The 16,286-nt window shown below is 37.9% G+C and overlaps 1 protein-coding gene across 1 annotated transcript in view; it reads left to right on the top strand.

Annotated features, from left to right (window-relative positions):
• LOC146645226 (uncharacterized) overlaps nt 1-16,286 on the top strand; it is a 34,390-nt gene that overhangs the window by 5,784 nt on the left and 12,320 nt on the right. The window contains exons 15-18 of the mRNA XM_085394324.1: nt 386-541; nt 654-821; nt 950-1,611; nt 1,720-1,772. Of these exons, the coding sequence (XP_085250450.1) occupies nt 386-541; nt 654-821; nt 950-1,611; nt 1,720-1,772 (1,039 nt within the window). The remainder of the gene's footprint in view (nt 1-385; nt 542-653; nt 822-949; nt 1,612-1,719; nt 1,773-16,286) is intronic.

The raw sequence follows: 16,286 nt of genomic DNA, 5'->3' as shown, positions 1-16,286 counted from the left end.
ATCAATATGTAAGAAATTATTTTTACAATGGAAAGTGTATACAATATTTTATTTAGAGAGAAAAACATGGAGGCCATCAATTTGGCAACAAAGAAAACACTTTCAAAAGATATGGCTACTGTTGTGCTTTAGCTCAGCCGCTGCTAATTTTCTAAAACTTACCAAGTAGCTTTTTAGGCATTGACCTAAACCCATGTGTTGGTAATGGATAAACCTGGACAAGTAACATACTTTAATAAGTAATGCATTCTTAAATGATAAAGGTATTTGAAAATCTGTAACATGCATGAGTCGAACTTGGGTCAGTTTTACATTTTCACGTAAATATAGTTTCCCATCATTGCAACAGTTGTATGTGATGGATTTCCCCTTTTCTCCTTCACAGCACCAGTGGACTTTGATATAGACCTTGAACTGCACATCCCAGCATCTAGTGTGCCCCAGAATTTCAGTGTTGTGCTCAGAAATATTCTGAGAAATTTCTCCTTCCCCAAAATCATCACTGGGTCTTTAACACTGAAAGACTTGAACTTCACCACATGTAAGGACCTGATCTTATTTGACTTTTGCACTCCAACACATTTAATGCTGTTCATATGGTGCTGTATGACTTGTGAACTGTGTTTTGTTATTCTTTTAAATGTCTTGAAAAGGGTGCTATCCAAACTCCACTGGAGGACTCCAGTGTCAGTGTGAAGACCAGTTTGCTTGGTCATGTGGCAAGTGTGATGAGTACGGCGCATGCAGTAATGTTACCTCACAAACCTGTGATTGCATAAAGGGATTTCCTCCTGATGGAGAATTCTGTGAACCAGTCACAAGTAAGGACCTTGTCGTTTTTATAACAAGATGTATTTTTTTTATTCACTTTAAATTCATCAAGTTTGCGTCATGAGTGTTCTCCGTGTCACTAAAACAATATAAGGAATTCTTGAATGTTTCTCCACAGATATCATTCCCTGTCCACCAATGCCAAACACAACAACACCAGATCCTACAACTACAACACCAATGCCAAACACAACAACACCAGATCCTACTACTACAACACCAATGCTAAACACAACAACACCAGATCCTACAACTACAACACCAATGCCAAACACAACAACACCAGATCCTACAACTACAACACCAATGCCAAACACAACAACACCAGATCCTACTACTACAACACCAATGCTAAACACAACAACACCAGACCCTACTATAACAACACCAATGCTAAACACAACAACACCAGATCCTACTACAACAACACCAATGCTAAACACAACAACACTGATTCCAAACACAACTACACCAGATCCTACTACAACAAAACCATTACCAACAACTGCACCAACACCAATTCTAACCAATACAACAATTCTGATGCCAAATACAACCACACCAATGACAGACACAACAACAACACGGGTTTCGAGTACTACAAGAGTGCCAACTACTACAACCACAGCGATGTCAACTACAACAACAACAGCAAACACAACTACTACAATAACACCAACTACTGCTTCTGTTACAACAGATCAATTGACCATAAATGTGGAATTTAGTGACACATACAATAATCCAAACAGTGTTTTTTTCAGAAATGTTAGCACTGCTGTAAGTCTCAATTAGCCCCATCTTTGTGTCATTCAATTTTCACATAATCTCAAACTACTCAATTCAGGTGGTTTAATTCATGTTTGGCAATGTCACTATCTCAAACAGATTCAAGCAGAAGCACAGAAGAACAAAATCACAGCACAATTAATTAAATTCCGGTAAGTCACATTATCTTTTTTAATATACCAATCCTAACAATTGTTTCTTTGTTTAGGTTTTTTTGTTTGTTTGTTTTTTTACAGTTGTTACAGTCTTTGAAAAGTTTCTCCTCTGTGTCAACACTGCAAGTCAAAAGAAAAAATCATTATGTGGCTACCTTGAAGCTTCTTAACATAAATGCCCTACAAAAAAGGGATAACTACAACCTAAAGTTCCACTACCCATGAATCACTTACACACACACCATACTGGCAAAAACATCTAGTATAACATCTGTATAATCATCACCTTATACAGAGGCAGACTGAGACTCTAATACAGGCCAAGAACTTGACTTACAGTTTTTTACAGCCGCTAGGACACATTTCTCAATACTTAGGTCACTTTTGCAAAACTCTTCACACAATTCTCCTAACTGACCTTCAGCTTGGCAAAGCAGTTCATTTCACATTCAAAATGCACTACAACTACCAAAACACTTTATTCAGGTCTCAAATAAATTCATTCTTCCAGAACACTAGCAAAGGTTGACAGCCGACAAACACACTTTGTCACCCACAAAACAATGACCTAAAAAACACTAGCAACATGTAGCATTATACAGTGTTTTCTTGTGTAAAACAAGGACACATCTCTGTTTATAATTTCAATATATGTTACTGGAATGAATTAGACATCATGCAGAATTCGTCAATATTTGTTTATGTATTTTTAGTTTTTTGCACTAAGTAATCCCAAAATACAAGAATTTGTATACACACCATCCACTGATACACATACAATAGTAATGCTAATCTACTCGGTCTTCTCCATTTGGCCACAGGTTCCCATCCACATCACATCTTATGTCATCTAGGGCAATACACCTAGGAAAGAATCTTCTGGCATGCCAGAATTGAAGGAGTTGAAAAATTGAAGGAGTAACACCTGTGTAGATGTTCATCTACAATGAGAATCAGCTGTGGCTGGTTAAACTGCATTTTTAGATTTACAGTTTTTTCTGATTGCTTAAGCACATTTTTTGTAACTATTGGCTAATTTTGCAAAACTCTTCACACAAATAAGAAAACCTGTCACCCAATAATCAAAACATTGTAGTTCTCTTGCAAAAGCAAACACAGCTAGATTAACTCTTCACACCTTCGTAAAAATGGTGTTTCCGTATCAAACAGTACACACAAGCCATCATCTACTAAGCACACAATGCGCCAACTGCACATTGATGGTATGAATACAAAACACATCTGGCTTTTGCTTTCTCTGTGCACAAGGTAGGCTATGTCAGTTTGAGCTCATACTTCTGTCATAGATCCATAAGCATGGAGGGATCCAAACTTCAAGTACTGGGCCCTGTGCTTCGTACGTCGCTTACTACATCCAAGATCAAATGAAACATCCAAGACCAAATCATCGCGCTAACTCTGAGCTCGCTATTCCGGTTCCCCGAACACACCTGTTGTTGACGATTAGTATAGCTGGATGAAGTAATGTGAGATCACTGGGTGGCCCAACAGGGGCTACGCATCGATAGTAGAAACATTGATCGGCAACCCTTTGATTGGTCGGCGAAAATGTCGAAGGAGCGCGCTCGGTATTTTTCGGCAGCAGAGCAAGAACTCTTGAGTGAGGGATTTCAGGAGTTTCAGAGTTTAATTAAAACACAAGGGAACACTGCAAAGGCTGCAAAAGCAAGGAGAGAGGGCTGGCAGAAAGTTGCTGACAAATCAAACTCGTAAGTAATTCAATAATAACAATAATAATGGAGTGGATTTATATAGCGCTTTTCAAGGTACCCAAAGCGCTTTACAATGCCACTATTCATTCACTCTCACATTCACACACTGGTGGAGGCAGCTACGGTTGTAGCCACAGCTGCCCTGGGGCAGACTGACAGAAGCCAGGCTGCCATATTGCGCCATCGGCCCCTCTGGCCAACACCAGTAGGCGGTAGTGTAGATTTATCATATCACACCATATTATCCAATATTATATTACATTATATTATATTATAATATGTTATATTATATCCCCTTTCACATGAGAGCCACAACAGGACCCACTAGAACATGGGAACAAGTAAAAGTGAAATATAAGAATATTCTACAGAATGGTAATATTTATCACTTATATTGCTTGTCGTCTCTTGGAAAGAGACCCTGGAATACTCTGTTTGTTTGTTCATAACAGCAACCAAGAAAAGGGCAGAGCAAAAAAAAAGACAGGTGGTGGTCCTGCACCCCCTCGTCAACAAGTTGGTTAAGTGAATAATACCCTCACGGGAAAATCGATATCTCTCTATGAGCACACTGTCGCGCTGAGCTAAAGGATCCTGTCTGTCCCGCAATATACGCTGAATTCTGAGGACTCTCCTTATCAATCTTGCACCTTCCGCAATGGGTTGCTCGCGTAAACGGACAGGATATGACTGCGACAGACTTCCCAAATCCACCTTCGCTTTTATAGCCGTGGTCTCTCATCTTGATTACACGAAGTAATTTACAATTACTACTCTGAAATATGAATTACATCTGTAATAATCACATACATGTAATAGAATGTTAATAGTACATTTCCCTTTTTTAGGGAATGACCTGTATGTATCTGTGTGAAATCAATAAAAGGATCAAGTGCTGCATTATCTTTAGTTACATTGATGTTATTTATTTATGGTGAAACAGTGGTGGAATATCGCTGTTGCTTTCGTATGAATGACGCGGACATACCTGCGTGGCCGCGATCTAATCCTGTTTACATAAAGTAAACCTGCTCCCCAGCAGGTTTACGCTTACGGCTCTGTTGCTATGACAGCAAGTCCCGGATGGGCTTCGGGGAACCGAACGATCCAGGATCACGCGAAATCGTCAACAATCTCATCCAGCTAACTCACTTAGCGCGGTACGAAGAACAGGCCCCTGGTGTTTATTCAAACACATCAAAACAAACACAAGTGTTTATTTCCAAGTATAGGATTATTTGCAATCGCCATAATGACTATATGGGTTACTTGGTCTGCAGTGAACATGCTTCCTCTGCCCCAGCATCTGGTCATCTAGCAATTCTGTAAAGTAACAATTTCAGTATTTTTACATCAATGGTATTGGTGTGTTTCTCATTGGCATATGGCAGTGCTACAAATCTTTGTGCGAAGTGACTGTACTAACCGATTCTCATTTCAAGATGTCCTTATGGTGCTTGCTACAGTGTAGCGGCTCGAGTTAGGCTGGACCCGTTGGCCAGCTACCCTCAGGGTCATTCCACGGTTGATTACATGGTCCACTATTGTAGCTCTGATGTCATCAGCAATTCTATTTCTTACTCTTCCTACCCTTCCTCTCCCCCCTCCTCATCTTCCTCTCCCCCCTCCTCGTCTTCCTCTTGCTCCTCCTTGTCCTTGTCATCCTCTTCATCCTACTTCTTCACCTCCACGTCCTCTTCCTCGGCTTCCTCTACTTCTCACTCTTTCTGCTCCCTCCATTGTACTCCGCACACACAGCTTACCTGTATTATAGTGCTTAGGCTGATTGCAAAGTGAACTAATTATCTAAAAAAGTTTTCACATGTGAAAGTGTGCCAGACAGTTGGCAAATTAGTGTTAATGATAGCCATACATGTGTATACTTTTGCTAGGAGTGTGTTGGAAATTTGGTAATTGAGTGTTGTGCAGTGAATTGTGCCTACAGTTTTGCAAAGTGTGTGTTACAAAATTGCAAACTGAGTGCAAAGCAGTTTTTGTGCTTTTAGTTTTGCAAACTCAGTGAGTGGTTTTGCTATAAGTCTGAATAGTTTTAGAGATTGTGCTACAGGAATCACAGTTAGGGTTTAAGCATTCAGAAAAAACTGTAAAATATGTTTCAATAAAATATTGCTGTTGAATTTTGCTGTCTTATTCAGTTTTGCATTATGTTATTGTTTTGGCCATAAGTTTAACAGTTTTGAAAACAGTATGTAAGTACATGCAAAATGTCCTGTACGTACAAAGATTTTTGGCAGTTGTTGTGTCTGAGTGAGAAAATAATTCATGAAATTTGAGAGATGTAGTCATTGAATGCATTTTGTGCCAAAACAATGATAACTGATCCTCAGTTTAGCCCACATAGACTTCTGTTGTGCTCACTGTGTGAGGAGTTTTGCAAAAGTGACCTAAGTATTGAGAAATGTGTCCTAGTGTCTGTAAAAAACTGTAAACCCAGTCCACTTAGTCTGTCATTCTCTAGTCTATAAGAGCCTAGCATCAGAATGGGAAAGAAAAGTAATTTATGTAACTTTGAATGTGGCATGGTTATTGGGGCAAGACAGATTTGTCTAAGAATTAAGAAAATGCTGATCTACTCACATCTTCCTGCACAACTAGCTCCAGGGTTTACAGATAATGGTTTGAAAAAAATATATATATATTCACTATATTGCCAAAAGTATTCTGCCTTCACACACATATGAACTTGAGTGATATTTCCCTCTTAAATAATATCGACCAACTCTTTACAGCTATAATAGCTTCAGATCTTCTGGGAATACTTTCCACAATGCTTAGGAGTTTGTTTATGGTCATTTTGGACCATTCTTTCTGCAGCACATTTTTGAGATCAGACACTGAAACTGGAAAAGGAGGTTTGGCTCAAAGTCTCCGCTCTAATTCATCCCAAAGGTGTTCTATCAGGTTGAAGTCAGGACTCGATGCAAGCCTGTCAAATATTTCCACACTAGACTTGTTCATCCATGTCTTTATAGACCTTGCTTTTTGCACTGGCGTACAACATGTTGGAAAAGTAAGGGGTCATCCTGAAACTATTTCTACTAAGTTGGGATCATGAAATTGCATAAAATGTCTTGGTATGCTGAAGCATTAAGAGTTCCTTTTACTAGAACTAAGGGTCTAAGCCTTCCTTCTAAATAAAACTACCCCACACCAAAATCCTATCTACACCTGGCACAATATATTCAGTTAGGTACCAGTTACCCCTGTACAGGAAGTCTCGACCGGATCTGTGTGTTACTGATCCTAGGGATATTATGCTAATAGGTTATCAGAAACTGATCTAAGGCCAAGTCCACACTTTTCATTTAAAAATGCATATTTTTCTCTCCGTTTTGGCCTTCCGTCCACACTGAGACGGTGTTTTTGGTCAAGGTAAACTGAGCTTTTTGAAAACACTCTCCAAGGTGGATACATTTAAAAACGCCGTTTATGCGTCGCAGTGTGGGCTGCGAAAACGGAGGCTTTTGAAAACGATGACGCATTTTAGTCATATGATGCAGTCATGTGACCGATTCAACTAAGATGGTGGACGGCATTGTACAGCAGTTGTTTGTTTGCTCTCAATTTTGACAGCCCTATTACAGTTTTTTCTGATTGCTTAAGCACATTTTTTGTAACTATTGGCTAATTTTGCAAAACTCTTCACACAAATAAGAAAACCTGTCACCCAATAATCAAAACATTGTAGTTCTCTTGCAAAAGCAAACACAGCTAGATTAACTCTTCACACCTTCGTAAAAATGGTGTTTCCGTATCAAACAGTACACACAAGCCATCATCTACTAAGCACACAATGCGCCAACTGCACACTGATGGTATGAATACAAAACACATCTGGCTTTTGCTTTCTCTGTGCACAAGGTAGGCTATGTCAGTTTGAGCTCATACTTCTGTCATAGATCCATAAGCATAGAGGGATCCAAACTTCAAGTACTGGTGTTTATTCAAACACATCAAAACAAACACAAGTGTTTATTTCCAAGTATAGGATTATTTGCAATCGCCATAATGACTATATGGGTTACTTGGTCTGCAGTGAACATGCTTCCTCTGCCCCCAGCATCTGGTCATCTAGCAATCTGGTCATCTAGCAAAAAAATAATTTCCCCCAGGGATCAATAAAGTATTCTGATTCTGATTCTGATACTGTAAAGTAACAATTTCAGTATTTTTACGTCAATGGTATTGGTGTGTTTCTCATTGGCATATGGCAGTGCTACAAATCTTTGTGCGAAGTGACTGTACTAACCGATTCTCATTTCAAGATGTCCTTATGGTACTTGCTACAGTGTAGCGGCTCGAGTTAGGCTGGACCCGTTGGCCAGCTACCCTCAGGGTCATTCCACGGTTGATTACATGGTCCACTATTGTAGCTCTGATGTCATCAGCAATTCTATTTCTTACTCTTCCTACCCTTCCTCTCCCCCCTCCTCGTCTTCCTCTTGCTCCTCCTTGTCCTTGTCGTCCTCTTCATCCTACTTCTTCACCTCCACGTCCTCTTCCTCGGCCTCCTTTACTTCTCACTCTTTCTGCTCCCTCCATTGTACTCCGCACACACAGCTTACCTGTATTATAGTGCTTAGGCTGATTGCAAAGTGAACTAATTATCTAAAAAAGTTTTCACATGTGAAAGTGTGCCAGACAGTTGGCAAATTAGTGTTAATGATAGCCATACATGTGTATACTTTTGCTAGGAGTGTGTTGGAAATTTGGTAATTGAGTGTTGTGTAGTTAATTGTGCCTACAGTTTTGCAAAGTGTGTGTTACAAAATTGCAAACTGAGTGCAAAGCAGTTTTTGTGCTTTTAGTTTTGCAAACTCAGTGAGTGGTTTTGCTGTAAGTCTGAATAGTTTTAGAGATTGTGCTACAGGAATCACAGTTAGGGTTTAAGCATTCAGAAAAAACTGTAAAGAATAATATAAGTTTCTACATGCTCCAGAAACCTTCAGATAAAACTCAGCACTTTTCCTCGACATTTTGCCGCAACATTTCAAAGAGCCGTAAAGTAAATAAACGGCAGACGTTTCATGCATACGCAGTACAGGAACGTAGCTTTTTCAGTGTGGATGAAAACAACTGAAAATGATAGTGTGGACGCGGAGTGTTTCTAGACATAAACACCGTTTTCAAATTTATCCAGATTAGTGTAGACGTAGCCTAAGCTGGTGGTGAGGAAATTCACGTAAATCCAGATGAGGCAACCCAGGAGCAATCGTAAAGGTAGGCACATTCAACTGCCACATCTATAAAATCAGTTTTCCTGAGTCATCTATGGACTTGGTGAATAGCAAGGTTAAACTTTAGTGCCCAGGAAAATAGGTCCCAGAGATCTGTTAATTTTAAGAGCTAGAACAACCTGTAAGAAGCATTATGAGATGTGATATTCATACCCTAGTTTTACTTTTGATGCTTCACAAAGAGTTAAAAGAAAAAAAAGGATTGTCCACAATATTAGACTTTAAATGGAGATTGGCATTTGCTTTGACATGCTTAATCCTTCAGTGCTCCTCACTTTAAAAACAAAGCAGATGGAACATTTTGAGGAAGAGTTTGCTCTCTAAATGGTTCATCTGCTTGTGACAAAATCCGGAGAGCAGTTCTTTATTAAGAGAAACATCACTTTATACGCTTTCACAAACTTTACTCTCCCCTTTCCCTAGTCCTGTTGAAATCACTTTTGACCCAAATGACACCAGTTGCACCATGCTTAAATCCTTTTTTTACTGTTCATCGTGACCTTTGTACAAAAACACCTCCTATTCATGATACTATTGCACTTCATTCATTCAGAATCATTACAGAATGATTACTTCCACTTATTTTGTTACATTTATAATCCTGAATTTTAAGAAAATAACCATAGCGCAAACAAATTTTATATATTCCAGAACTCCATACTTTACCAATAATTATACGGCTAAAGATTCAGCACCTTATTTAGACCGACTCAGGCGGATGAGGCTTTGAGGATTTCAGTCTCTTCAACAGTCAGTCGTATACAGTTTTTCTGGCAACCACCAGAGCAAGATCGTATACAGAGAAGCGTTATTAATCACTCCAGTGCTCTTGAGTCTACTGGCAGCATGCTTTACACCACCACATCCTACACTTTGCATTGCAATTGATGATGTAAGGCTTGGCCATGGAAACCCATTCCATGAAGCTCTCTACACATTATTCTTGAGCTAACCTGGAGGCCACATGAAGATTAGACAGATTTGTCTAAGTATCTGACAAGTCATTGGCTGTAACAATTGACTCTGCTGAAACTTGGCAACATCTGAGCACTATTTTATATTACCCATCACATAAAATCCCCACTGATTGTTTGCCACTAATAATTGTCTCTAGAATATTCAGTACTAAGAAAGGTTCACAGCTGTACCATTCTAGAATTCACTGAGAATGACCCATTTTTTCACAAATGCTAGAGTTCAAATTCAGATTTTATTTGTCACATACACAGTTCAACATGTAGGGAAATGCTTGCGCCCAAGATTTAAGTGGGGGAGTGAAAACCTTTGGCAATATTGTGTATCTAGTGAGCGACAGTTCTCTGTAATAAATAAATAAATAAATAAATAAATAAATAAATAAATGAATGAATTTTAAAAATGCATTGCTAATATCAAAGCTCAGAGGAAAGTGCCCTAACTGCTTTGAGCAGATAGGAGGGAAACAGCAACTCAAATAACCACTTGTTGCAACTAAGCAGTGCTGGGGAGTAACGGAATACATGTACCAGCGTTACGTATTTGAAATACAGAATATGAGTAACTGTATTCCATTACAGTTACCATTTAAAATGATGATATTCAGAATACAGTTACAAATAAAGGAATTACACAGCGGTCTTTTCCTGTTTCATATGTTAGGCAATGCCCTCTCTATTTTTGGTAATTCCACGCCAGTGGAAACCCAAACAAAAATGCATTAAGAGGATCTAATGCCTGGGTCTCAATCTTGCAGCCCATGTCACCCCTACTTGCGGCCTGCATAATGACATGAAGAAATATTTTTCAAAATTATTATTCAAAAAATTATTTAACCCACTGGGGTCGACGGACACGCCGGCACGTCAAAATCGCATGACCAATTTAAGATGAAACAGCAACAAGATGCAGCAACCCAGAGTCTCCTTTTCAACCAATACCAATACTTTGTTCAAAAACTTAATGTGTTATTGTATTTCAAATTATAGCTTCATAATGATTACAGGACATCAGACTACTTGTTCTCATTGTTTAGTTATAAGAATAATCACATAGAAATTAAAAAACCTGAAGTTGTGTGTTAATTGACGCTATTTGAACACGTATATCTTTTCATTTTACATGTATATACTTGCCTGGATATTTCAACAAAAACATTCAACATTCACACTTTCACTCATTCACAGAAGTGCTCTGCCACACTACAAAGGCAATCAGGCAGCTAACTGGGGAAAGGGTAGTGTGCCGTGACTTATGAGATGAAATCTCTGAACACATTTTAATCACCACTATATCACTGTGATTGTGATCACTGTGATCTACATGTGTTTTGAAACTGGGTTTTTGGCGACCTGGTATATGTCAGTGTTTCTGTCTGTAGAGCACACAAAAAGGTTCAGACATTTTTCATTGTGCATGGTTGAGGTTTATTTTTTCCAAAGGAAAAAAGGTCTACATATTCAACTTGAACGATAAAAGCAAAGTATCGATCCAATTTCCTTTCCTTCCTTAAACAGCTCCATTTCCTTCCAATTCACCTCTGTGTCAATTTCAAGATCCTGCTTCTTACTTTCAAAGAGCTTCATAACCTCGCTCCTCCATATTTATCTGATCTTCTCCATATGTATGCCTGACTACAGACCTGTTGGGTCTAACACTTAAACACCGCTGGCTCAGAGACCAATCATTTGTGTACGACCACAGTGCTTTTTGTCTTTTACTTGCTGCAAGGGGAGCCTGAGCTCTTCATCTGATCTCAGCCAACTCCAAACTCTGGGACCCCTCTCACAGTCCTTTTATTAACATCAGTATTTACACAAACATCTCATTAATCATGCGACAGATAAGACACCCACCTGTGAACATGGGACGTGTGTGTCTGCGATGTGTGAGCATGTGATGTCACCAATATCCTCAGTCACCCCATATATGGCGTAACATTTTAACGAACCAGTGTTTAGAAAACAGAGCTGAGCATTCTTGCTAAAGATCTAATCACCTTGCTAAAGATCTAATCATCTTGCACAATGACAACCATATTGATGCACAATTCTCTAACAGGACTTTTAGTTGCTCTGCCCCAAGACTTTAGATGCACTTCCACCAGCTCTTCAAACTACAAACTCTCTCTGTACTTTTAAAACACGTCTCAAAACCCATCTATTCAGAACTCCATACCCTTTTATACTTGTTTATATACTTTCGTGCTTGTTTTTTTTTTAACCTTATGTTTAAATTTTGTTTTGCTATACTTTATTATATTGTATTGTTGTATTATTGTAAGGTGACCTTGGGGGTCTTAAAGGCACCTATAAATAAAATGTATTATTATTATTATTATTATTATTATTATTATTATTATTATTATTATTATTATTATTATTATTAATAATAATAAGGCAAGGCAAGGCAAGTTTATCTGTATAGCACAATTCAACAACAATGTGATTCAAAGTGCTTTACAGAGACATTAGAAACAAAAACAAATAAAAAGCATGATTTAAAATTGATTAAAACAAGCAAACAAACAAACTAATTAACAAACAAACAAAACAGTATATAAAATCAAAACAGATAAAATCAGAACAATAGATAAAATCAGTAGTTAAATGTAAGTTTTGAAATTTAAGCTTAAAAGTTTTCTTCTACAACATCAGCTGTAACTGCTGCTACTTCACTGATGAACAGTTTAAGCACACCATTAACACGGAAAATAAATTATCAATAATCCATTTTAATAGCAGAAGTCTGTATGCCAACTTCAACAATATAAAGGAATATCTAAATGAGTTGGCAAATCCATTTGGAATTATTGCCATTTCTGAAACATGGATCAATGCGGAGAAAGGAATGGACTTTGGGCTGGAGGGATATGAAGTGAATTTTGTAAAAAGAAGGACCAAGAGTGGAGGGGGAGTAGCTGTGTATGTGGATAAAAACCTAAACTACAAGGTGGTAGAAAGTATGACAACTGTAATTGATAATTTACTAGAATGTATAACAATTGAAATTTATAAGGAAAAAGAAAAAAATTTAATAATTAGCTGTATATATAGAACACCTGGCTCTAGTATTCAAGTATTTAATGACTTCATAGAGGAAATATTCTCTAAAACAAATCAAAAAGTTATGTTTATCTGTGGTGATTTTAATATTGACCTGTTGAATCCAAAAAAGCATAAAATGACCGACGAATTCCTAAACACTATGTACAGTTTGAGTTTACATCCTAAAATAACCAGGCCTAGCAGAATTACACCACATTGTGCCACCTTACTTGACAATATTTTCACTAACAATATGGAAAACAACATTGTGAGCGGATTATTAATTAATGACATCAGTGATCACCTACCAGTTTATGCAGTTTATGACACTAATTATAAGAAAAATCAGCATGAAGAACAACTGAGATACAGACGTGTAAGGACAGAAGAAACTATGTGTCAAGAACCGAAGTTCAACACACAAGCTGGACCCAGGAGCAGAACACACACACAGCGGTACGAGAGAAAAAATAAACTTTATTATAACTGAGAGTGTCCCGGGAGAGTAGAAGGGAGAAAACGCACGGAACCAGAGAAACCGAGGGACCGGGAGAAGAATCGCGCAGGAAATGCCGAGAGCGGGACCGTGGGAGGCTGAAACAGAAAAAGAAAAAAAGATTATTGGGGTGCGGGTAAACCGGCAGCATACGAGGGGAGGTAGTGTACGCGTCTTACGATGATAGCGGGGCCAAGGGAACCGGAGGGAGGGGTGAGGGTCCGTGGGGAGAAGCTCCAGAAAGGGCGAGGCGGCTGGGGTTGATCGTGATCCAAATTCTGGACAGGCAGGTGGACAGGCTGGTGACTCAAAACACGCCGAGCAGTGATCGCTGAAGGACGATTACGGACTGGCGTGGAGCAGCAGGCTGGGCAGGATTAAATGGTCCACCTGGTGATCGCCTGGGATGGGATGCAGGTGTGGAGTCAGCGGCCACGCCCACGGGAGTGGGCATCCCATCAGCACCTCAGACGCCGGGCCGCGGACCATGACACTATGACTGCATTTAAGAACGATCTATTAAATCAGGACTGGGACAATGTGTACAAAGAAGCTGATATTGATATTGCATATGGCATATTTTTAAGAATATTCATGGAGTTGTACGATAAAAACTGTCCAACAATAAAATACAACAGAAAGCACAAATATTCAGATAGACCATGGCTCACTAAGGGTTTACAAAATGCATGTAAAAAGAAAAATACACTCTATAGGGAATACCTAAAACAAAGAACAAAAGATGCTGAAAATAAATATAAAAAATACAAAAATAAGTTGACCAATATTATACGTGTATGTAGAAAGGAGTATTATAGTAAAATATTGAACAACAATAAACATAATATGAAAGGAATATGGGATGTTTTAAACGGTATCATTAAAAATAATTCTGGACAACAAAGTTATCCACAATACTTTATCGATAATGGCAATATTATGGAAAACACTGCTGATAAGGTCAACAGCTTTAATCATTATTTTGTAAATATTGGACCAAAACTGGCAGAACAAATTCCTGAGTCACTGCCATCAGTAGAATGTAGTGAAAACCTGATTGATAGGAACCCTAACTCAATGTTCCTCACATCAGTGGAGGAAAAAGAAATAATTGACATTGTACACATGTGTAAATATAAAACATCTACTGATTGTAATGATATTGACATGAAAATCGTCAAGAAGGTCATTGAAGGAATTGTAGGACCTCTAACATATATTTGCAACTTATCATTTCAGACGGGAAAAGTGCCAAACAAAATGAAAATAGCTAAAGTTGTGCCGCTGTATAAAACCGGGGATAGACGCCACTTCACAAATTACAGGCCTGTTTCTTTACTACCACAATTCTCCAAAATCCTAGAAAACCTGTTTAATAAACGATTAGACAAATTCTTAGATAAATATAAATTACTCTCTGACAGTCAATATGGATTCAGATCAAAAAGATCAACATCTCTGGCATTAATCGAATCAATTGAGGAGATTACGAATGCTATAGATCAGAAACAGTATGCAGCTGGAGTATTTCTGGATCTCAAGAAAGCATTCGACACAATCAATCATGACATATTAATTAATAAACTGGAACGGTATGGGATTAGGGGGGTTGTACTGCAATGGGTGAAAAATTATTTAAGTGACCGGAAACAATTTGTGAAGCTGGGTGTCCATTCCTCATCATGCTTGGACATTGCTTGTGGTGTTCCACAAGGCTCTGTACTGGGTCCAAAATTATTTATTATTTATATAAATGATATTTGTAAGGCATCTGATATATTAAAATTTGTATTATTTGCAGATGACACAACTATTTTTTGTTCTGGGGGGAATCTAAAGGAGCTGCTGGATACAATTACTTCAGAAATGTGCAAAATTAAAAAATGGTTTAACAGGAACAAACTATCGCTAAATCTAAGTAAAACTAAAATTATCTTATTTGGGAATTCCCTTAGAAATGCACAAGTGCAGATTCATGTAGATGGTGTGGAAATTGAAAGAGTACTTGAACATAAGTTTCTTGGTGTGATTATAGATGATAAATTAAACTGGAAGTCTCATATAAATCATATACATAACAAAATTTCAAGAAGTGTCTCAATCTTGAGTAAAGTAAAACACATTCTGGACCACAAATCACTCCACATTCTCTATTGTTCCCTGATTGCACCGTATTTGAATTACTGTGCAGAGGTTTGGGGCAATACTTACAAATGTTCGCTATCATCAATCTTTATATTACAAAAAAGGGCCATAAGGATAATCCATAAAACTGGTTACAGAGATCATACAAATCCACTATTCTTAAAATCAAAAATTCTAAAATTCACAGATCTGGTTCATTTTCTCACAGCACAAATTATATATAAAGCAATAAATAACCTGCTTCCTGACAATATTCTAAAAATGTTTTCTAAAAGGGAACGGGGATACAATTTGAGGGGGGAATTAAATTTAAAACATCCTCGTATCCGTACAACATTAAAAAAATTTTGCATCTCTGTGTGTGGAGTGAAGCTGTGGAACAGACTAAGTAAAGATATGAAGCAATGTCCAAGCATGGCGCAGTTTAAAAAGCGGTTTAAGGATACGGTTTTTACAGGGTACAGGGAAAAGGTAGAGATTTGATAGGGTGTTCTTGTCTAATATTTTCATGTGTGTGCGCATGCACGGGTTTGTTGGTATGGGTGTATGTGTGTATATATATATATATATATATATATATATATATATATATATAAATAATATAATATAATTATAATTGTAGGCTGTGTATCCTTGAGGTGTTAATGGGGTTATTGAAAATGTGTATATGTGCGTATGTGTGTATATACGTATTAGGGGTGCAACGATACACAAAATTCACGGTTCGGTTCGATACTTTGGTGTCACGGTTCGATATTTTTTCGATACAAAAAAAAAATGCTCATGCCTTTTAATTTGTCATTTATTAAAATTATAAATATATATTTTAACACAAAAGTACAGTTTTTAAATTTAAC

The sequence above is a fragment of the Rhamphochromis longiceps genome, linkage group LG20 (assembly GCF_057381845.1).
Source record: "Rhamphochromis longiceps isolate RC_006_pf linkage group LG20, R_longiceps_female_GT1.1, whole genome shotgun sequence".
Lineage (NCBI taxonomy): Eukaryota > Metazoa > Chordata > Actinopteri > Cichliformes > Cichlidae > Rhamphochromis > Rhamphochromis longiceps.
This window is presented reverse-complemented; position numbering and strand designations above follow the sequence as displayed.